Here is a 22,936-nt window from a genome sequence, read left to right on the forward strand (position 1 = left end):
TTCGATGAACAGCTAAACAGAATTATGTCCTGTGGGGTTAGGGTAGGTCTATATCTTTCCAATTTACTTTGGCTCTGAGTTGTGCCATTAGATCTAAAGTGAAAATGTAGGTTTTATGAATCTAGTTGCTTTTTTTGTTGTTGATACAACATACAGTGATATTAATTGACCCATATTCTTTCTACCTCTATACTATTATAGTATATGTTTTTCATTTTTGCCATGTTCTGTCACCGGTGTAATCTAAAAATATAACAAGAAGTGTAACAAGCAGTATGGAAAATGTTGTATAACATCTCCTTGAACATTGTCTCTTTTACCAGTTCTCATGTATTATATCCTATCCTGATATGTAGATCTCTATTCCACACCCATGTTTATTTTATACTTGTTTGCCGCATTCCAGACTGACTACATTGCAGATGCCTGCCAGATCTCACAACACCTGGATGGGTGTTTTAAGATATCTGCCAACCACATCATATGATATAGCAATCTGATGCCCGGCTGTACAGTCGATGACGTCACATGCCACCATTGGTTGATGCAATGCACCTGTCTGCAATGTAGTTGGCCCGGAACGTGACTGTTGACTACCTCAGAAAAGAGCAACTTTTTACTCTTCATACTATTATGTAGAGTTTATTTTTTGTCAGTTCAACGAACGCACACTTTAGTACTAGATTTGTTTTGAGGTTAGCTTAGCATATTGACGGAAGGATGTTAGCACAATAATTAAGTTCCAATTATATTATGTTAAATGGTGATTTTGTTGTATTGAATTGCGGTGTTGCCTGCAGTAAAATGAGCTACTATTTAGGCAAACTTCCCCGTTAGCTCTTAGGACTACCCTCGTGCTGTTAGTACCATCACCCTGTAGAAGAAGTTACAAAATAAGAATTGCTCTTATCATATTATCTTTCAAGCATTTTCTTATTATCAGAATGTGAACATTAAAGTACCACATAGATTGATTGATTTTTCACTATCGAACACATTTCCTCTATAGGTGTAATTTCATTTGTTTTGGCTTGAATTTGCTTCCATACATTTCCACACGAAAAGGTACAAATATTAAAGAACATTTATGTACATTTTACGAGTCAAATGATGTAGCGTAGCCACTAATTAATCACACACCAGTTTATTTAACACAGACAGACCAAGATGAGGATCTTCTGACTGATTGTGAGGGAAGTCTTTACAGGAATGCTGTCCAACGGAAGAGGTCAGAAGCACATTTACAACATACAGTGAGCAAGACAGGAAGCTTCGTTGCATTTCATCAACTGGTAGACCAGAATCAATTTACATGAAGTTGATTGCAGTGCAAAGACGATAAAACTACTGTAATGTAAACAATATATCTTCTAACCACAAAATGAACCAGAGTAACATGTGTGGTGTAGGAAATCTGTTGAACTGATGATCTTCCATAGTCTCTTCGCCAGGTATTTCTTCAGTAGGACCTGGGACTTCAGTACTATATTGCTGCCCTTGGCCTTCTCTGCAATGTTGTTGAGCCACGGGCGTCTTAGACACTGTGCAGCACTTATTCGTCCTCTGGCCAAACAGGGAAACGAGTAGAAGTATTACAATTAAACTGTAATAATCACATACTTTTGTTAATGTAGTGTATATTAGACTCGCAACATATAAGTGATGACCCCTAAGGTCCACATCTGTAGGGAAGGACACAAAGTCAAAGTTGACCACCTCTGGGACCAGAAATTCAGGGGTTCTAAAATTGACTCAGAGCCTACCCGTAACCTGTAGCTGATTCCCAGGAAGAAAGAACATTCATTTTCAAGGTTACCTTTGAGAGAGATACTCACAATAAATCCCCCAACACACACACACAGCTGTGGAGAAAGGAGGGATTACCTTCTGACCAGCCCAAAGTCGACAAATCTTCACCTGATGGCCAGTGTGATTTACACAAAGGATATTCTCCAGTTGTAAACATTGTAGTGGATAAAAAAAAACATTGATTACTTTTCATGACACCGACACATGCACGAGTGCCTCTTTGATTCATGGTGAGTGACCACGCAGTGCTTCAGGTGGTGATTAAAATGTGTCTTGTCATTTGTGACAGTTGGTGGTGGGCCTTAAAATCTAGTTTGATACGATGCATATCGAGTCCACCATACTCACTTTCAGGTCTAGGCGAAGGACGTACAACTGATGCATGTCGCTGACCTTTTCACAGATCTGCTTGGCAAACACCATGGCATCCACCTCGGTCAGCGGTGCCCTCTCATCCATGATCCTTTCAAACAGCTCTCCACCCTCAACACTGCCACACACAGACGGCACGCTGACCAACTCCGCTGCTCCTTTCCCCTTTCCATTGTGTTCTTTTATTTGATGGATGTAATGCACTTTGTTTCGTCATGTATCCATATTTGGGATGATTCTGTCTACTGTATGTACAGTGGGGCAAAAAAGTATTTAGTCAGCCACCAATTGTGCAAGTTCTCCCACTTAAAAAGATGAGAGACGCCTGTAATTTTCATCATAGGTACACTTCAACTATGACAGACAAAATGAGGGGGGGAAATCCAGAAATTCACATTGTAGGATTTTTAATGAATTTATTTGCAAATTATGGTGGAAAATAAGTATTTGGTCCCCTACAAACAAGCAAGATTTCTGGCTCTCACAGACCTGTAACTTCTTCTTTAAGAGGCTCCTCTGTCCTCCACTCGTTACCTGTATTGTTGGCACCTGTTTGAACTTGTTATCGGTATAAAAGACACCTGTCCACAACCTCAAACAGTCACACTCCAAACTCCACTATGGCCAAGACCAAAGAGCTGTCAAAGGACACCAGAAACAAAATTGTAGACCTGCACCAGGCTGGGAAGACTGAATCTGCAATATGTAAGCAGCTTGGTTTGAAGATATCAACTGTGGGAGCAATTATTAGGAAATGGAAGACATACAAGACCACTGATAATCTCCCTCGATCTAGGGCTCCACGCAAGATCTCACCCCGTGGGGTCAAAATGATCACAAGAACGGTGAGCAAAAATCCCAGAACCACACGGGGGGACCTAGTGAATGACTTGCAGAAAGCTGGGACCAAAGTAACAAAGCCTACCATCAGTAACACACTACGCCGCCAGGGACCCAAATCCTGCAGTGCCAGACGTGTCCCCCTGCTTAAGCCAGTACATGTCCAGGCCCATCTGAAGTTTGCTAGAGAGCATTTGGATGATCCAGAAGAAGATTGGGAGAATGTCATATGGTCAGATCAAACCAAAATATAACTTTTTGGTAAAAACTCAACTCGTCGTGTTTGGAGGACAAAGAATGCTGAGTTGCATCCAAAGAACACCATACCTACTGTGAAGCATGGGGGTGGAAACATCATGCTTTCCGGCTGTTTTTCTGCAAAGGGACCAGGACGACTGATCCGTGTAAAGAACATAATGAATGGGGCCATGTATCGTGAGATTTTGAGTGAAACGTGGCTGGGTCTTTCAGCATGACAATGATCCCAAACACACCGTCCGAGCAACGAAGGAGTGGCTTCGTAAGAAGCATTTCAAGGTCCTGGAGTGGCCTAGCCAGTCTCCAGATCTCAACCCCATAGAAGATCTTTGGAGGGAGTTGAAAGTCCGTGTTGCCCAGCAACAGCCCCAAAACATCACTGCTCAAGAGGAGATCTGCATGGAGGAATGGGCCAAAATACCAGCAACAGTGTGTGAAAACCTTGTGAAGACTTGTGAAGACAGAAAACAGTTAACATCTGTCATTGCCAAAAAGGGGTATATAACAAAGTATTGAGATTAAGTATTTGGTCAATAACAAAAGTTTTTTTTCCACCATAATTTGCAAATAAATTCATTAAAAAACCTACAATGTGATTTTCTGGATTTTTTTTTTTTTCATTTTGTCTGTCATAGTTGAAGTGTACCTATGATGGAAATTACAGGCCTCTCTGATCTTTTTAAGTGGGAGAACTTGCACAATTGGTGGCTGACTAAATACTTTTTTGCCCCACTGTATGTCTCTGAATGTCTGTATTTTGTACTTTAGTGTATGCTGCCAGCAAACCAAATCTCCCCTCAGGAGATCAGTAAAGTATATTAATGAATTGTTAATTTATTGATCCCTGTTAAATTATACGTAGAATGTTGGGAAGCACTACAGTGTAATGGAGTTCATGACAAGGAATATCAGAATGGAATATGAAGGAAGAGTACCAACTTACTATTCCAGAATTAACCCCAGCTGGTGCTTGGCCTCAAAGACCTCGTAGAGCTGGAGGATGTTGGGATGACTCAGCTGGTTCATCGCCTGCACATCGTTATTCACCTTTTTTCACAGGCAAATGTCAACATACAAATATGTACCTGTAAAAATAAATAAATATATGTATTTATATCATGTTGACATTTATCAACATGGTAAAAGTACATTTAACCATTCACACAATGAGGAAACCGACTCAAGTTAACTTAGCAGTGACAAGTGAGGTCCTGCCTGGCAGAGATGCTGTCCTAGGTAGTGGCTCGATGGGTGGGGCTTGGGAATTTCCCTGGCAGGTGTGGGGGCCCCTTTGCTCCAGACCTCAGTTTCAAGACAAAACAGAATAGTCTTCAATGGAAGTTGGACACATATCCTACAAGCCTCTCATTTTCACAATAGCATGAGCATTGTTGTAACATCAACATTGAGAGAGCAAAATCATTGTAATTTATATCCACTTCACAGCTATTCATCTTTCAAATGATGTTTGAAACTTTCATTCAGATGAATCACATGGCGTTGGTTGAGACATTGAAATACAACCTTTTTGAACTGTAGTGAGCTCAGTCAAACTAAGTCCGTGAATAATGATACAATACTTCCATGTGTCATTGAACTTGTTACCTTTAGTCAGGCCCTCTAAAGTCCTCTGCATTTTACTCATCCTCTCCAAGTTGGTAGGCTTGATCACCGACAACGACGAGACAGCCTATAGGGAGGAGGTCAGAGACCTGGCCGGGTGGTGCCAGAATAACAACCTATCCCTCAACGTAACCAAGACTAAGGAGATGATTGTGGACTACAGGAAAAGGAGCACCGAGCACGCCTCTATTCTCATCGACGGGCTGTAGGGGAGCAGGTTGAGAGCTTCAAGTTCCTTGGTGTCCACATCAACAACAAACTAGAATGGTCCAAACACACCAAGACAGTCGTGAAGAGGGCATGACAAAGCCTATTCCCCAACAGGAAACTAAAAAGACTTGGCATGGGTCCTGAGATCCTCAAAAGGTTCTACAGCTGCAACATAGAGAGTATCCTGACCAGTTGCATCACTGCCTGGTACGGCAATTGCTCGGCCTCCGACCGCAAGGCACTTCAGAGGGTAGTGAGTACAGCCCAGTACAGCACTGGGGCAAAGCTGCCTGCCATCCAGGACCTCAACACCAGGCGGTGACAGAGGAAGACCCTAAAAATTGTCAAAGACCCCAGCCACCCCAGTCATAGACTGGGCTAGTGGTACCGGAGTGCCGGTATAGGACAAAAAGGTTTCGCAACAGTTTTTACCCCCAAGCCATAAGACTCTTGAACAGGTAACCAAATGGTTACCCAGACTATTTGGATTGTGTGCCTCCCCCCCCCCACCCCTCTTTTTCACTGTTGCTACTCTCTGTTTCTCAAATATGCATAGTCACTTTAACTATACATTCATGTACATACTACCTCAATTGGCCCGACCAACCAGTGCTCCCGCACATTGGCTAACCGGGCTATCTGCATTGCGTCCCACCACCCGCCAACCCCTCTTTTTACGCTACTGCTACTCTCTGTTCATCATATATGCCTAGTCACTTTAACCATACCTACATGTACATACTACCTCAATAAGCCTGACTAACCGGTACCTGTATATAGCCTTACTACTGTTCTTTTCAAATGTATTTTTACTGTTGTTTTATTTCTTTACTTACCTACACACACACTGTTACGGATACAGTTATCCTGTGTGTGTTTCTTTTCTCTCCTTCTCCCCTCACAGGTGAAAATCATCACTCCCCAATCAGTCAACAATCAATCATCAATCAGAAGACACACCTCCTCATATTTCCTAAACCTATCACAGTTCCTTCCCCATGGTTTAAAAACCCCATCATTTGTTTGTTCTAGAGCTCAGCTCAATCTCTCTGTAAATGCCATGTCTGTAGGTCTCTGTTTCACTCTCGCTTTGTGTCTTAACCTCTCTTTTGTTTAAGCACCTCATAGCACTTTGTCATCACCTGTGAGTATTGTTTTTGGTTATGGTGTTTGTGTTTGATTGCTGGTGGAAAAGGGGGAAACCAAGACAAGTCGCCCATGGGCATACACTACCCGTAGGTGAACTTTGTTAAATACACTAGTTAGAACTGGGCGGACCACCCACTGTATTTTTGGTTAGTTAGTTAGCTGTTGTTAAAGTAGGCTAGTCTAGCTTAGGGGTGTTTTTGAATACTTATTGTTTCTTTCCTTGGGTCCAGCCCAGCCCCTTTTCCTGCTCCCCCCATTACCGTGTGTTTATAAATAAACCTAGAGTTTGAAGGTAGATTTCAGTTGTCGTGCTTATTTCGTTCACACTTTTCCTTTGTCACAATAATAATTTGCATGAGTTATGTTACGAGTCTCATTACCATCCCCCCTAGACTGTCGGGCCAAAAGGGATTCGTAACACACACACACACACGCCTTTTTTTCGCACTATTGGTTAGAGCCTGTAAGTAAGCATTTCACTGTAAGGTCTACTCCTGTTGTATTAGGCGCACGTGACAAATAAACTTTGATTTGAAGTTCTCTAGCGGCCTGGAATGGGCCAAAAGCTGTCTCTCTGTCGCCTCTCACTGGCCGCTGTGCAGACTGCAGGTGGGGCAGATGGAGCAGGCGCTTATTCCTCTGGAGAGCTCATCCAAGTGATCTACTTTGGCCTCTAGGACAGGTAGGTCTGTAGGATGTGAGACTGCTGGCGGACAATGCCCTGAACCCATTATGGACGAACAGTGGCCCTCAACAGGCCTCTGCGAAACCTGCCTTTAGACTAGAAGCAGAGGCAAGAGTCACAGATTTGAGGCTATCATCACAGTTATCCCCAGGAAATGGAAGTGATCGTTACAAATGCTACAAATTGTTACATATGCTACAAAGGTCAGCAGAGTTGGTTACAGCTCCCTCAACAAATACAAAGTTTGGCACTCTTCAAATTCTACCTACCTCTTAGATCAATGAAAACAGTAGACAGAGTAGGAAGAATAAAGTAAGATTGGGTACACGGAGTAGAAAGACCAGTACTGGTTAGTCACCGTGGGGTTGGTCTCATCCAGAGAGGAGAAAGCCGCAGTGAGCTGGTTCTCTGTTATCTTTTCCAGCAGCTACAGCCTTATGGACCAGAAATAGGCAAGCAAGGGTCAAGTGTGCCAAGGGTTGCGAAACAGTAGCAGTTAACCAAGGTATGCACGATAGGCCAGACAGACATCAAGAGCAGGACATAGATGCAGTTTATCTGATGAAGATCATGTGCACACAAAAACAATCCAGTATTTGTGCACAGAAGACAGTGATCCAGATGTCTGGGTCTTGGCTAATTGTCTCAGTTTGGACCAGTCTTCAAGTAAAGACTTTTCCAGACTCCTAAATAACATACCTATTGGTGTTGTAGCCTCTCACTAAACTATCAGATACTGTTCCACCATAATACTCTTCCTGTTTCAGATACTCTTTCCAATTTGTTTAATTTTGGAATTCAAATATACAGGTTACTGCCAAAATAATGTAAACACAAGGATACAAAGTACACCGCTCAAAAAAATAAAGGGAACACTTAAACAACACAATGTAACTCCAAGTCAATCACACTTCTGTGAAATCAAACTGTCCACTTAGGAAGCAACACTGATTGACAATAAATTTCACATGCTATTGTGCAAATGGAATAGACAACAGGTGGAAATTATAGGCAATTAGCAAGACACCCCCAATAAAGGAGTGGTTCTGCAGGTGGTGACCACAGACCACTTCTCAGTTCCTATGCTTCCTGGCTGATGTTTGGTCACTTTTGAATGCTGGCGGTGCTTTCACTCTAGTGGTAGCATGAGACGGAGTCTACAACCCACACAAGCGGCTCAGGTAGCGCAGCTCATCCAGGATGGCACATCAATGCGAGCTGTGGCAAGAAGGTTTGCTGTGTCTGTCAACGTAGTGTCCAGAGCATGGAGGCGCTACCAGGAGAAAGGCCAGTACATCAGGAGACGTGGAGGAGGCCGTAGGAGGGCAACAACCCAGCAGCAGGTCCTCTACCTCCGCCTTTGTGCAACGAGGAGCAGGAGCACTGCCAGAGCCCTGCAAAATTACCTCCAGCAGGCCACAAATGTGCATGTGTCTCCTCAAACGGTCAGAAACAGACTCCATGAGGGTGGTATGAGGGCCCGACGTCCACAGGTGGAGGTTGGGCTTACAGCCCAACACTGTGCAGGACGTTTGGCATTTGCCAGAGAACACCAAGATTGGCAAATTCGCCACTGGCGCCCTGTGCTCTTCACAGATGAAAGCAGGTTCACACAGCACGTGACAGATGTGAGTCTGGAGACGCCGTGGAGAACGTTCTGCTGCCTGCAACATCCTCCAGCATGACCGGTTTGGCAGTGGGTCAGTCATGGTGTGGCATTTCTTTGGGGGGCCGCACAGCCCTCCATGAGCTCGCCAGAGGTAGGTACCGAGATGAGATCCTCAGACCCCTTGTGAGACCATATGCTTGTGCAGTTGGCCCTGGGTTCCTCCTAATGCAAGACAATGCTAGGCCTCAAGTGACTGGAGTATGTCAGCAGTTCCTGTAAGAGGAAGGCATTGATGCTATGGACTGGATTTAGTCAGCACATTCAACTACGTAAAGAAAAAAGTATTTAATAAGAATACTTCATTCAGATCTCGGATGTGTTATTTTAGTGTTCCCTTTATTTTTGAGCAGTGTATATTGCTTCCACACAGGTTGTTTCTGAGTTATACAATTAAGATCCCATCAAGCTTAGGGTCATGTATAAAAATGCTGGGCAGGCAATTATTCAGGCAAATATCTTTGGGCTTACCTGTGGTCAATTTGCAGTATACAAATGTTTTGGCCATCTGCTCCAACAAAAATTACACAGTACCAGTCACAAGTTGACACCTCATTCCAGGGTTTCTTTATATTTCCACATTGTACAGTAGTGACAAAACAATAAACACATATGGAATCATGTAATAAGCATGACAGGTTTGCACACCACCAGCTTCATGAGAGTCACCTTTAAATTAAAACAGGTGTGCCTTGTTAAGAGGCACACCCGAGAAAGGCACAAACCTAGGAACAAACCAGGTTCAGAGGGTTGGCCAATCCTCTTCTGGCTGTACCAGGTGGAGATAACAGTACAACGCCAAGATCTTCAAACTTTCATAGATGACCGGAAGGGTCAAATAATAAATCAGTGGTTGTAGAGTGCAACAGATCAGCACCTCAGGAGTAAATGTCAGTTCTCGTCATAGCGGAGCATTGAGTTTGAGACAGGTGCAGTCGTCAAAAACAGCACATCCAGTGAACAGGCCAGGGTTCCATAGCCACAGGCAGAACAGTTGAATACCTTGCTCAGTTGGTCAGCCTCTGGTCTTGGTGATGGTATCTACACGTGTTGACTCAGTTCTAGTGCCGTAAGCTCCCCCCCCACCCAGAGGGAAAACTACCGACTACCGGTCCCTGGTAGAAAATAAGGTTGAGAAACTGCAAAAGCTCATAAAGAATTCAGAAAGTATTAGAGAACGTTGTAGTCCATTTTTATTGGCAGAAGGCTGCTGCAAAATGTTGCAGAGACAGTCAAGACTACATTCATGTCAGGAAATTAAATACAGGTAACGACTTCAAAGAGAGATTATGAATTTAAAGCCTGGTGTTTTAAAAGGTTAAGACATTAAGAACATTACTTTATTATACATAATCGAAAGCAAAGCGACAGCAAGTCAGAACAAGCAAGTAATGTACAGGCCATAGTGGGAACGAGTTGTCAGGTTTTTCCAGAGAAATTTAAAGCCGAAGGTTCAAACCAATAAAATAAAAGGCAGACAGAAGCGGCATAGAACTAAATGAAGTGTTTATATAATATACACAACTAAATCCCTTCTCATCCATCACATGCGGAAGCGATCAGAAAAGTTGGGAGACTGGGGCACAGTGAGAGTGACGTCGCTCTTCTTCAGCTCCAGCTGTTTGTAACGTCTGACGGGTTGGGCTTTGTGGACCTGAGGGACAGAGCGATGACACTCACGTTACACTAAGGTACAACCAGGGCTTCTGTTCTGACAAACCACCACATGCCCGACTAAAAACTATACCAAATGCCCGAATGAGCAATAAATCAGTTGTACCAGGTGTGCCGGCGCTAGAGCAGACATCAGATTAGGGTACACAACATTTTGAAACCAAAAAGGAAAGTTTGACAAGTTCAGGTTGGCCACCCTACCCAGGCGTGTTTGTGCTGGAACAAAAGCCAGCACATGTAGAGGGAGACTGGTTTAAAAGTGGTATAGGGACAACAAGCCCTTACCAGGCTACAACTTAGCTCTACAGTATTTTAAGCACATGACCAACTTCTGGGCGGGGCTGGTCTAAGGTCAGTGTAGTTACCTGTTCCAGGCGAAGCCTGGCCATGTCCTCCTTCTCACGCTCCTCCTGCTCCCTGCGCTGTTCCTCCTCCATGCAAGCCCTCAGCGCCTCCTTCTCACTCACCGCCCGGTCAAACTCCAGCCGCTCCTTGGCGCGGCGCTCTGTAGACAGCTGGAAGCCCTCTGAAACTACGGAATTATTCATGTCTTCTAAAGAGGCAAGAAAAAAAAAAAAAAGAGGTGAAAAGGGGTTTGGGTGGTGAGGTGTTTAAAGATTGGCAGGTGGTAAAGGAAAGGCAAAAAAGGTTATGAGTTCAGCGTTATCATCTCAGCGTTACCCAAACAAAGGAGTAGGCAACCCTGATCCAGTGTTGAGACTAAGATAAACAAGACTGGAATTTGTAGTTGAGGGAAAGAAATAGGCTTGAGATGAGTCTCAAGACAGGTAATGATCCAAGAGAACTGTTCAGGGTGACAAAAGTGGGGGAATCCCTGAGATAAAAGGTGGGAGGAGAAGTTGAGTTAGAGGTCCAACAGGACTACAGTTGTGGTCTATGGCCAATGCGGAAAGAGGTGAGCAAGGCTGGTGTGATCATACTTACCCAGGACAGAGCGGTTCTCTTTCTTGGGGATGAACGGCTCTTTGTGAGTGACCATATTTGGCCGAGCTTTGAAGGTGGCTGCCTCCGCCTGGTGCTTCTGTTCCTCCTTCACCTGGAGAAAACAAAACAGAGGGGTTTGGGCAGGAATAGTGCTGTGGAGGTCATGATTTTGTGTCAGACAGTTGTCGTCATGCAAAAGACTTCCGGGCTGACGGTAATTGACCGTTAATTAGCAAACACGTTTAGCATCTCCAGGCCTCCACACGAGCCACTAGTGTGCGCATTTGTCACATTTCCATACAAAATACGTTTCCTCCCGAGTGGCGCAGTGGTCTAAGGCACTGCATCGCAGCACTTGAGGCGTTCATTGAGCAGACAAGATGCCCCTTGGCAGTATTTTATAGTAAGAATTATAATTGTACTTGGCTGAATAAAAAAGGATATTTTTCCCCCATTCCGGAGCAAGAGGGTGCGCATATGAAGCGGCTATGTTGAGTGTAAAAGTGAGAATTTGAAACAGGTCCTATATGCTACATTGAGTTTTGGCAACTTTAGTTGTGAATGATACAAACGTTAGATAAAAAGATATGGGCTGCATGATGCGACTATAGGCTATTGATGAGTTGAGAAAGTCCAAAAAAGCCTGCACTCCGTTCCTTGCCTCAGGATGCACATGCAGTTCTCATTAAGTGATCCTATTTTCACCCATCAGACTATTCTCAATTTAACCTAGTCTTTACTAAATGTCAAATTTGTTTCGATTTAGAATGGCTCATTATCAAATGGGCAAGACATGGTCACCCATATGCACTGGAGTAGAAAATAGAGGCCACTTTCCCATCAGTGCGTGTTTCATGCAAGTCTGCTACTCCGGTAATGTCACTGCACAACAGGTGATATTCAGCTAACTCTGTATGCCATGGGTTCTCCAACCCTGTTCCTGCAGCAACCCAGTGCTTCAATTTGGGAAACCAAGTGAAATCTGTTCGGGAACATTGATAGTAACATGTTTTCACAACGAAACATGCACGCTGGAGAAAGGAATGAAGGAGATGTAAACTCAGTGGTGGAATATTCTGTAGCTTAAGGTAAAGTGTCAGCCTATTAATGATAAACGTATTAGACGATTCAAATTTCACTATAATTATAAGCACAATCTGTTTAATTTAGGCTTCACCAATTACGTACCAAAGATCTTTAAATCAGTTTCTTTTTACATTTTATTGCCATGTGCAGTAGGCTGTGTATTGTATAACGGAACAATAATGTTAATTCAGGTTCTTTGAAACGACCATGTCTTCCACTCAGTTTCAAACGGTTGAACATCTTTCTTCAAATGGATCACAGTGAGGTGAGTTTTAAAAGCACAGTGTTTTCATAAGTGTTTGATGCAATTTTAAATGTAATTTGCATTTACGTCAGTGTTTAGAGGGACAATAGAGCCCCAAGTACCAGGCCATTAGGACCTGATGATCGTTAGCCAGTTTCGTACAACTAATGCATGCCCAGAGTGCATAACAGGAGACCAGAATTTTACTGTGGTCATGACTCATGACTGCTGGTGTAGCAGTAATAGGGTCACTGCAACAGCTCTAGGCAGGAAATAGGATTTTGCAAATAGTCAATGCACATATAAAAATGTAAAATAAACTTAAGCTGATTGTGCCAGACACGCAGTACTTTGGTACCAGTCAGAAATACGGAACTCGTTATTCTACTTATAGGGTCAGAGTATGAAAGCAACCGCATGAACTTAGCCACGTCTTCAGTTTGACAGCCAAGCAGAAATTCAATAAAGCCAGTCAGTACAACTCTGGAGTTGTCCAGGGACCCCGCCTTGGCCTTACCATCTGCTCCCAGCGGTCATGCTTGACAGCTCCCCGCTCGTCGATGAGCAGCTTGAAGGGCTCAGGCTTGGTGGGCTCTGCCACCTTCTTCTCTGGCAGGACCACCTCATGGAAGTCAGGCAGCGGTTGGGCCTTGAACTTTGGCACCTGAGGTTCAGAATTTTTTATTGACCAATCTGGTTACGATAACATTTTCTAGCAAAACAACGTGCTGCAAAAAGGCTTTAATTCATTATCCCAAAATAATGTTGCACCACAAATCTTAGATGTGCAACACCTTGCTCGTCACCATCTAATGACACAACAGGGAACTGCTCCTGTAACCCCTCTAGTGGGACTACTCATCAGGTCTCCCCATATTAAATAGAATTTAAGGCAAACGCAACCCGAGGAGAAAACTGAACACTTTTAAGGCAGTACCTCTTCATGCCTAAGCTCCTCCAGCCTCTTCTCTTTCAGCAGCCTTCTCTCACACTCCCGCTCTTCAAAGGAGAAGGGGCACACATCCATATGGGTCTTGTCCTGGAGCTTAGGCTGGAAGGGCAGGCCAAAGTGGGGCGCCGCGTGGGCCTTGAGCGGGGCCGGTGGTTTTACCTCCTCCACCTTTCTGTCTATGCGCACCCTCTTCTTCAGGGCCCATGCAGGGGACTCTGGAATAGTGGGACATAGCACCTTCTTCTCCGGGACACCCTGTAAACCAACAGGTGTGCGTATCCCATTAGCAAGGGCACCATCACATATATACCATCATGGTATTATGCCAGAGCTAGAATGTTTTGCATGCAAAAATACTACATTTTCTGTTCATTGTTTGGCATGGCAATACCATAAGGAGCAGACTGCAAACAGACTCGCATATAGGCTACATGTACTACCAATCCATGACAATTGAGTAAAAACTAGAGTTGGCCGTGTAGCACTCACCACCACCTCCTCTAGGATCCTAACCGGCAGCGGGCGGGAGTGGAAGGTGTGCTGCTCCTCGGGCTCCTCCGGCTTCTTACTGGCATTTCGATCCGTCAGCCTCTTGTCCATGTGCAAATGGAAGGCCTCCGGCCGCGTGGACTCCTTCACCGAGGGCTTCTTGGGATTCAGTGCCCCCTCTAGGATTTTTCTGTTCAGCTCCAAGGCCTTGAACTTAAACCTGGAAGATACCACAGGACATGGGTGGATAATTAAGGTTGCAAATAGAATAAGACAATTCCTTATTCAAATTGAAACAAATCATATATGTTCAATACAAAGCATTTCTATCTTCTTGAAGAGGGTTCAAGGTCATTGAACCATGAATGGGCTGGAGCACCAGTAAACGTGTCAGCTTCATTCTAGTAATGTAGAGTACACACTGGTAGAAGTTACCCACCAAGTCTAATAACTACTATTTATAGGCTACACCACATGCCAGTAGAAGAACAGAGTGAAGAAGCCGTAAGTGTGGACTCACTGTTGGAGTTTCTGGAGTTCCTCAGCCTCAAGCTCAGCACTGCTCTTGACTGCCGTGGGTCGGCGCCTCTGCCGGGTCATCAGCAGAGGGGTGTGAGGGTGGGTGATCTTCAGCTGCTCACTCTTCACAGGCGACGGGCCTGAAGGAGAGAATCATTGTAGTTTGCTGCCATTTTTACTTCACGCACGAAGCACACCCCAGAGCATGGGACTGCCACCATTGCCTGTCATGTATAACAGAAAGGACTAGCTGGATTAGAGCTAATACACACCCCTCTCGTGGCTCTGTCGACTGCGAAGGTGGTAGCGGGTTGGAGTCCGTCTCTGAAACTGCTCAATCTGCTGGGCCATGGGCACATAGGGGGCAGGTTCCTCCAGCTTCCTCTTGCTACCAGTAGACAGGTTAAAGGGCTTGGGCACAGTGGTACCATTTGGTGCCCTGGCCTGAAAGAAAAATAATTCAGGATTCAAAGGGGAAAGAAATAATAACAAATATGTCTGGATGAAGCGACAACGTAGGGTAGTGGGAAAATAATGTCTTTGGGTTGCACCCATCCCTTAAACTGCCATAGCAGCTGATGTGGCCCCCCAAAAAAGCTAGTTACTTACAGGGGAGGATGGGTGCTTGCGGAGCTGAGCGGTGAAGTCCATCTCCTTGTGCGGTGGCAAGGTGCCGACCTTGACACGCCCGTCTGTACTGAAGTTGAACTCTTTGGGTACGGTGGTGGCCAGAGCCAGCTTCTTAGGGGGCTGACCTGAATGACGACATGATTGACAAGATGAAATCCTGCTTAATGCAGACAGATTACTCCTTCCTAAAATTTAAGCTACTCACTGCCTGCCATTGCAGCCCTGTAACTGGCCTCGTTCCTCTTCCGCTGGTCAGCCACTTCCTTCTGTAGAGTCTTGATGCGCTCCATCTCCTGCTGCTCAGAGCTCTTATGCCTGGGGTTGACATACAAACTTTATAACACAATCTAGGGATATTAACCTTCAAATGCAGTGTTCCACAATCTTGGTCCTAGAGAACCACTGGGTTTTGCAAGCTTTTGTCCTAGCCGTGTCAATACTTGATTAGTTGAATAAGGAGAGTTATTGCTAGGGTTATAATGCTGAGTGATGGGAAATGTAACCAGTCAAATTCCTTAACATATCCATGGATTAAAGGACTGACAGTCTTGTCAGCACCAACATCAGGTCATGCATGCCTCCTTTAATTAAAATCCACGAGTGATAGCAGTATGACATACTGTGTGGTGGTGGGGGCTGCTGCAACGTGCCGGGCCTGCGTCGCTGCTCTGGGGTTGAGTCGCACGGTGGTGCGGACACTAAGACTGCGACTGGGGGGCAGAGATGAGCTCCTGGCAAATGAACAGACCAGGACAGTCTGGTTACTTTTGTCCACAAGACAATTGGTCAAGGTTCATAATTAAAGATGGAATCTGCAGTAGGGGGAAACAGCACCACTGCCCAGGCATTATTGTTTTGTTGACAAAGCAGAGGTGGAGAGCACTGCATGTGAAAAAGGAATACATTCACTAACACCCAATATTAATTTCATACTTCAAACCCAATAGTCAACAGTTTGGACCATGCTAAACAAGCCCTCTCAAAATACATTTCCACCAAGGTTGGGAGGGGGAAGACCAGATGCTCCAGCTGTTTAACGGCGATGCGTTGACGAAATGTTGTTGGGTTTGTGTGTGTTTTGTGGTACAGCAGTTGGGTTTGAGCTGTAAACAGTAAGATGAATTTCTGTCTCTGCCACGACCACATCCAGGGCTAGATTTAATAATTCCAGGCACACTGTGGCAGAGGGGAGGATAGTGAAAATGTATAAGTTCCCTGACCTTCTCTGCTTCTTGACAGGTGGTGGCACTTGAGGGGCGGTGTGCCGTCCTTCCTCATTGCAGGCTGCCTCTTTGCGCTTTGACACCCTTCAGTGGAGAAACAAGGGTTATATTACCACTTAAAAGCATATATTTGCTTGGTCTAATACTGGTCTGCAGCTAAACAGGTTGATGCTGTTATAAAAGAAACATAATGTTAAAGTTATAACCTTTTGCCATCTTTCCTTTCCACTTGAAATGGACGAATAAAATAAATATTCCAAACACCCATGAATGCAGCAGGATGGCTGCAATTGGGTTTTTCAAAAATAACCACATTCCTTAGTAACTCAATTTGACCAATGTAGAGCCTCAAACGAGATGTCAGCCGAGCTGAGTGTTCTAGAAGCAACATACCTGCGCGGTTGGGCAGGGGGTCCCTTCCTTTTTGGCAGGGCAGCTACCGGACCTGGCTTATTTCCCCAGGAGGTGACAATGTTGGGGAGGGTAGCTGAGGACATTCTCGGGGAATCTGCTGTGGTGGGTCCTGAGGAAGTGCTTGGGGCTTCTACTGTGGAAACAAGAATATATATCACATTACACACAGGTCAGTCCAACTTGTGAATGTAAGCGTGAAAACACCCTGGATAATCATAAAACTGTCTAAAGTACCAACCTGAGTTAGAGTTGTCCTTCACCCTGGGAGATACAATCACCTTGGGCAAGTGCGTTTTAGGGGTCATACCAAATTGCATATTGTTTCTGTTTGGGGTGGCAAGGTGGCCAAACATTCCACCATCCTGGCCAGCACATTGGTCTGCAGAAAGTCACACGATTCAAGAATAAAGTGTAAATTCAACAACTTTTCAAGTTACAATAGGTGATAAAGCATTTAACACCAAGACCACCCATGTCAGCGTGCTCGAATATTTAAAAATACATGCATTAATCTTGGGAAGATCTATCCTTACACAGCCCATGGGAATTGTATAACCGTTGCCTTACTAACAACCCCATAACTTAAGATCCTAACTTTCCTCCAAAATACTTTATAATATTGTGCACAAGCTTGCGAACATATCTTACCAAACCAAATGTCTGCGTTGTCCTCCGTATCCAATGCTTTGAAATCAATTACATGTGACGGTGCATCAAATTCGTAGTGACTTGCCGATTCACTCTGCGCCATCTCACCATCCATTTCAACAGCTGTCTGTAGCTGCTCTCCTAACAAGCAGATGTTGATGCATGACATGAGGCCAATTGTTAAGATGGGAGTTAGTTTTGAAAACATAGCAGTGGCTAACTTCGCTAAATTAGCGAGAAAAACGTTACGCTTTTCCCCCATGATCACATTTAACTTCTTTTTTTTAGCGACAAGATAGATAAACAGTTAAACAGTTAAACGTTAACATAACAATCACAAGAGAGACATATAAAAACAAAATACCAGAAATGGTATCGTTAGTGTATTGAAGCTAGCTACAGTAGCTAACGTCGGGGTACTAGCTAGATACTGTACTGTGGTTCCAAATTATCTGAGATATGAGATTTAAAAAAATAGTTAACATGTTCATAAAAACACACTACATTGTAACATACCTTTTAAACGCGTATCTTAGAAACACAATCAAGCCGTAGTGGCAATCCCTTGAGCCGTCAGTTAGCTTCAGTGCTGAAATAACAAAATAAGGTTTGGCGTTACCGTTTAAATTTCCTCCCCATTTGAACCAGCCAATCAGCAGCCTCTTCCAGAGCAATTGGTTTTCCATTGGCTCAACGTGCCTGGATTACGGCATACTCAAATTATATTTCCTGCCACGTGAGGACTTTCTGTAACAATCCTGAATGCCCACATTCTTACATTTTCATTTAACTACATTTTACTAATTTAGCAGACACTCTTACCCAGAGTCAACGAATGTATCTAGATAAGAAACCCACATAAGTAATTAAAATTTAAAATTCCCCCAAAAAACAGCTATCAGCAAAAACCTACAACAGTGCACGAGTTCGTTTTGGATGGCCCGGGTTTTAAGCGGGGTTTACACATTTTAAATCATTCCACTGGACCTCAAAATAAAACTCCACCCAACTGGGACAACGGACAATACAAAACTAACACTTCCATTATCAAGGGGGGGGGGGGGGGGGGGGGTGTTCAACAACAACAGATGAAAGGGGACATATTTGACCATGTTCTTTGAAGAGCATCATTTTCGTCATGAATTTATCAACAGTGTAACAAATTCAACTCGATGGGCAATCAACTGCAAATAATAAATGTGCATTTGCACAGCAGCATCATGCTCTGTAGGCCTAATCTTTATCAATTGTTAAATAAAGTAAAACATTTTGCATGTTAGGCCTACTTATTTAGGCCTACTACTGCTATGGTCTAACTTCAACAAATGATATGGATACAAAGGTTGAAATAGACTTAGGTCTTTAATCAACACTCAGTGCAAATAATATTTTTCAGATGTAAAGAAAAAACATGATTCATGTGCATGTTACAATAATGCATTCATTAATCGTAATCAACAATAATAACTAACAATAGTACAAATACATTTGATAAAAACAATGATATGTAGGCACAACACTGATGTCTGCATGCAGGACATTTCAAGCTTTTGTTCAATAAAGAAAGTCAATACAACTGGGATGGGTGGCGTTGGAGTGAATACGCCTTCCTTCGGAGGGTGCTACATTTTCTGGATCATGACCTGAAATTTACCTGTGAAGAAATAAACAATATGTCAAAAGGATAAAAGTACTGTATATCCCAAGATCATTTTGCTCTTCCCATACCAAAATCACACACAACATACTGTACAGTCTGGGCTGGCTGATGTTTTTGGTTGGTTGTATTAGACTGTGTTGAGTAATGGTTGGGGCATGGTTATGTTGAGAATCATTATAGCTCTGGATACCTGTAATAAGTCTAACTTTCATTAAACTGTTTACAACCCTGGATATCTTGTTTATGGAAGAATGTGTGGTTATATGTTTAATAGGTTTCTCAATTCACAAGCTCTACCAAAGAGAAAAGTCTTCCTTACAGGCAGGCATAACGGACACCTCTGCTGTGACAATACTCTTCACTCCCAGGTTGGAAAGCCCTCCTCTAACCAGGCCACATGTGAACGCCAAATACTGCAATGACAGGGGCAGGGAGAACCATTCATGTGGTGAAAGTTGTCCAGGTATAAATAGTGCTTGACAAGTGAGTTTTCCCCAATTATGCTTCCTCACCTTTGGGGCATGCTCCAAATACTGTTTACCGGCAGAGAGCTGAGTGAGTAACCGGAACTTGTTATCCTGCAGGACATAAATACCCTGAAAAATAATCCACAGAAATCAACACTACATGAAAAATTAAAATATATTCAGTGAAAATATTTGACCGCATAACATTTCCATGAGAGGTGGTGATTGAAGTGCAATTGGGAAATTGAATCTTACTTGGTGGTTTGTTCTTAGGTTGTCAATTTGCTTTTTGAAGACACAGGTCCAGAAGTCTTTGCATATGAATTTCATGACATCAAGCTCATCTTTAAACCGTGCTGTGTCTTTGGTGAACCTAAAGAAAAAGAGTATGTTCACCATGATATTGTTCCCAGGGCCGACTCCAGACAGAAACAGGTACTTAGGGCCCCAGGCCGCTAGGGGGCACCCAACCCAGCTATCTAAACTTGAAGTAATCATAATCGAATACCAACCGGTCATGCAGGGCACGTGCCCAGGGGTCCTGACCTCCAGGGGGCCCCTATTGATTTTGTTAGTTACGCTCACTCAGATATCATTAACATGGCATGAGTCATGGCAAAATGTGTTAAATTGCAGGAAATTAGCCTTAAAACTGAAATGTCTCTCCGGCCAATGGCAAAATGTGTAGAACTGCTTAAAACTTGACTCAAACCTGCAACTTCCCAATTTTATTTATTTTTACTCAGTCAACTGTTGAGAGTTAAAATACACAAGGTGCAAGTTCAAAATGTGACTGTGCATCAGACATTTTTCTCTTGTTATGTCATTCACTAGCTAGGTTTCCATCCAATTGGATACAGATTTTCATGCAAATATTCTAAAATCTGCATAAAAACAATAAGTGCATTTTCCCACCAGAGATGTGTTCCCATCGAATTGACTTGTTACAGATAAAAGGCTATGCAGTTAAATTCCCATGTACAGAATAAAAATTGAAGTTCAATTGTTTTCCATCACATTTTTAACTTTACTGGTGGTTTTCTCACAAAAAAAGTGTGTGTTTTATAGCGTGTGCCCACTTTGGTACTGGCACATGCTCTCTAGCCAACAGCGTGCAGGTAGCGGAATGGGCCAAAATACCAGCAACAGTGTGTGAAAACCTTGTGAAAACTTACAGAAAACGTTTGACCTCTGTCATTGCCAACAAAGGGTATATAACAAAGTATTGAGATAAACTTTTGTTATTGACCAAATACTTATTCTCCACCATAATTTGCAAATAAATTCATTAAAAATCCACAATGTGATTTTCTGGATTTTTTTCTCTCATTTTGTCTGTCATAGTTAAGTGTACCTATGAAGAAAATTACAGGCCTCTCTCATCTTTTTAAGTGGGAGAACTTGCACAATTGGTGGCTGACTAAATACTTTTTTGCCCCACTGTATAGCCTACATGATGAGATTATTATAGACAAAAGGGCAAAATTATTTTCAGTTTTCAAATGGCAGCCAAGCATCGATTATCATGTAACCAGAAAAATACCCTCAATATTTATTGGAAAGCAGCATTAAGCTCATCACCTTGCACTTCCACCACCCATAACTTATTTAATCTCTAGCCTAATAAACTGCATGAAGAGACATAGTGGGAGGACCACACAACATGTCATCACGTGACTCCAAGTTTACTTTGATATGATCGTTATTATATTAATATTTACACATACAAGTGTTTCCATTAAATTTTACAGACAAAAAAAGATCCCTCATTCTACATATTTTGTCATAAGGTGCAGACCGCATATTTTTATTTTGTTGACATTTGGAAAGTTTACTGAAAACTTTTCTGTTTCCATAAGGCCTGTCATGACATTTTTTATTCGACAATTACTCTAGCCAGCTATCTAAACTTGTAACAATCATGACCAAATAACAACCGGTCACACAGGGTATGTGCCCAGGAGCCCTGACCTTCAGGGGATCCCCACTGATTTTTGTTAATCACTCTCACTCAGATATCATTAACATGGTATAAGTCATGGAAACACGTGTAGTAGTGCAGGAAATTTGCTTAAACTGAATAACTATGCATCCACCCCATGGCTAAATGGGTAGAATTGCAGGAAATTGGCTGTAAAACTGCAAAGGTTTTTCTCTGCCCTATGGTAAAATGAGTAGAATTGTATGAAATGTGTTATACAATTGCTAACATTTCTCTGCACCTTATGGCAAAATATGTAGAATTGCAAGAAATTCACCTTAAAATGTAAATGTATTTCCGCTATCGGGGGTGGCAATCACACTTTTTTTTTTTTCGTGAGGTGGGGAGGGGACCCCAATCAAATCTAACTTGGGGCCCAAAAAGGGTAGAGCCGGCCCTGATTGTTCCATTACCATCAGGTTGGAAAATCAGGTTGGAAAATATCACCCTTGGAAATAATTTGTGTTTGGTGATGTCAGTGATTATTATAATAATTGGAGGTGGTCACAGTGGTAAACAACAACATTAATTATCATATTAGTATCAATAAATAAACAAAACAAACATAGTGCTTCAACAAACCTTTCTATTAGTCCCTGACCCACCCGGAATCCCATATTTTCCAGTTTGGTAATACATCTCCCATTTTCCTAAAGGATTTGAGGATAAAACAACATAATTAGTTATTATGCACACACATTCCATATGTTCCAACACCATTAAAAAAATATGGCCTCACCATTTCCCCATGTTCAGATGATTTGTATATATACTGTATCACCTCATTGTGTAAAAACTGAAAAAGGGCTTCGTCTGCCATCCTTGGTTATTCCCAAACCTATCAAACACCTCTGGCTAGTAAGGATGCCGCCACCCTAAATGCTATCAGTATTCATATATAGGTATTTATATATATAACGTTATATATTCGTCTTTGAATTTAGTGATGTGTGTTTCTACAGTTACTTAATAATGTAGAGCAAAGAACACAACCTAATCGAAATTTCTATGAACCCTCGAGTATTTAAGCCAACATATATTTCTAACTAGCCGTCAAAAATGACTATGATTAAATATCTCAACTTGAGTCGTGTGACGCAAAGATTTAACGATGAGACATGAAAATAAACATCTGACAGAGGTCCTTCTTTCACACTAGCAAACAGTCGGCCAAAAGAATGCCTGAATAGGAAGCGAAAAAGACAAATAAAAAAGAATGAAAATATGATTATTACATTCCTTATTATTTAACAGTTCATACGGTTAAAAAAAATGCCAGTGGATGTATGTGTTAATTAGCTAATTAGACACAAGAAACATTGTGGCAATGTGGGCAACAACGTTACAAAGGCATATATGGACTACTTCCATAGAGATAGATAGAGGGCTCAT

At 42.8% G+C, this 22,936-nt stretch overlaps 2 protein-coding genes across 4 annotated transcripts; both read right to left on the bottom strand.

The window, feature by feature from the left end:
• Positions 1-9,788: 9,788 nt before the first annotated feature.
• On the bottom strand, positions 9,789-18,309 carry LOC135538811 (targeting protein for Xklp2-A-like). Of its 2 annotated transcripts, XM_064964736.1 has the most exons (16): positions 17,953-18,308; positions 17,437-17,577; positions 17,027-17,167; positions 16,768-16,921; positions 16,372-16,458; positions 15,772-15,882; positions 15,357-15,466; positions 15,131-15,276; positions 14,794-14,965; positions 14,523-14,661; positions 14,003-14,222; positions 13,499-13,768; positions 13,079-13,225; positions 11,232-11,343; positions 10,652-10,839; positions 9,789-10,266 (listed from the first exon to the last, which is right to left on the bottom strand). In XM_064964736.1, the coding sequence occupies exons 2-16, from the start codon at positions 17,549-17,551 to the stop codon at positions 10,156-10,158; spliced, it is 2,223 nt and encodes a 740-aa protein (XP_064820808.1). In that variant the 5' UTR covers positions 17,552-17,577; positions 17,953-18,308; the 3' UTR covers positions 9,789-10,155. The 2 variants fall into 2 exon arrangements, with proteins under 2 accessions (XP_064820808.1, XP_064820809.1); XM_064964737.1 differs by lacking the exon at positions 17,027-17,167 and having other exon boundaries at positions 17,953-18,309.
• Positions 18,310-18,779: 470 nt separating this feature from the next.
• On the bottom strand, positions 18,780-22,750 carry trappc6b (trafficking protein particle complex subunit 6B). 2 transcript variants are annotated; one of them, XM_064964718.1, is made up of 6 exons: positions 22,284-22,750; positions 22,127-22,194; positions 19,819-19,936; positions 19,609-19,674; positions 19,416-19,509; positions 18,780-19,090 (listed from the first exon to the last, which is right to left on the bottom strand). In XM_064964718.1, exons 1-6 carry the CDS (start codon positions 22,362-22,364, stop codon positions 19,059-19,061), a joined length of 459 nt encoding a protein of 152 aa, XP_064820790.1. In that variant the 5' UTR covers positions 22,365-22,750; the 3' UTR covers positions 18,780-19,058. The 2 variants fall into 2 exon arrangements, with proteins under 2 accessions (XP_064820790.1, XP_064820789.1); XM_064964717.1 differs by having other exon boundaries at positions 19,609-19,692; positions 22,284-22,743.
• Positions 22,751-22,936: the final 186 nt, after the last annotated feature.

Source organism: Oncorhynchus masou, unplaced genomic scaffold (assembly GCF_036934945.1).
Source record: "Oncorhynchus masou masou isolate Uvic2021 unplaced genomic scaffold, UVic_Omas_1.1 unplaced_scaffold_97___fragment_2___debris, whole genome shotgun sequence".
Lineage (NCBI taxonomy): Eukaryota > Metazoa > Chordata > Actinopteri > Salmoniformes > Salmonidae > Oncorhynchus > Oncorhynchus masou.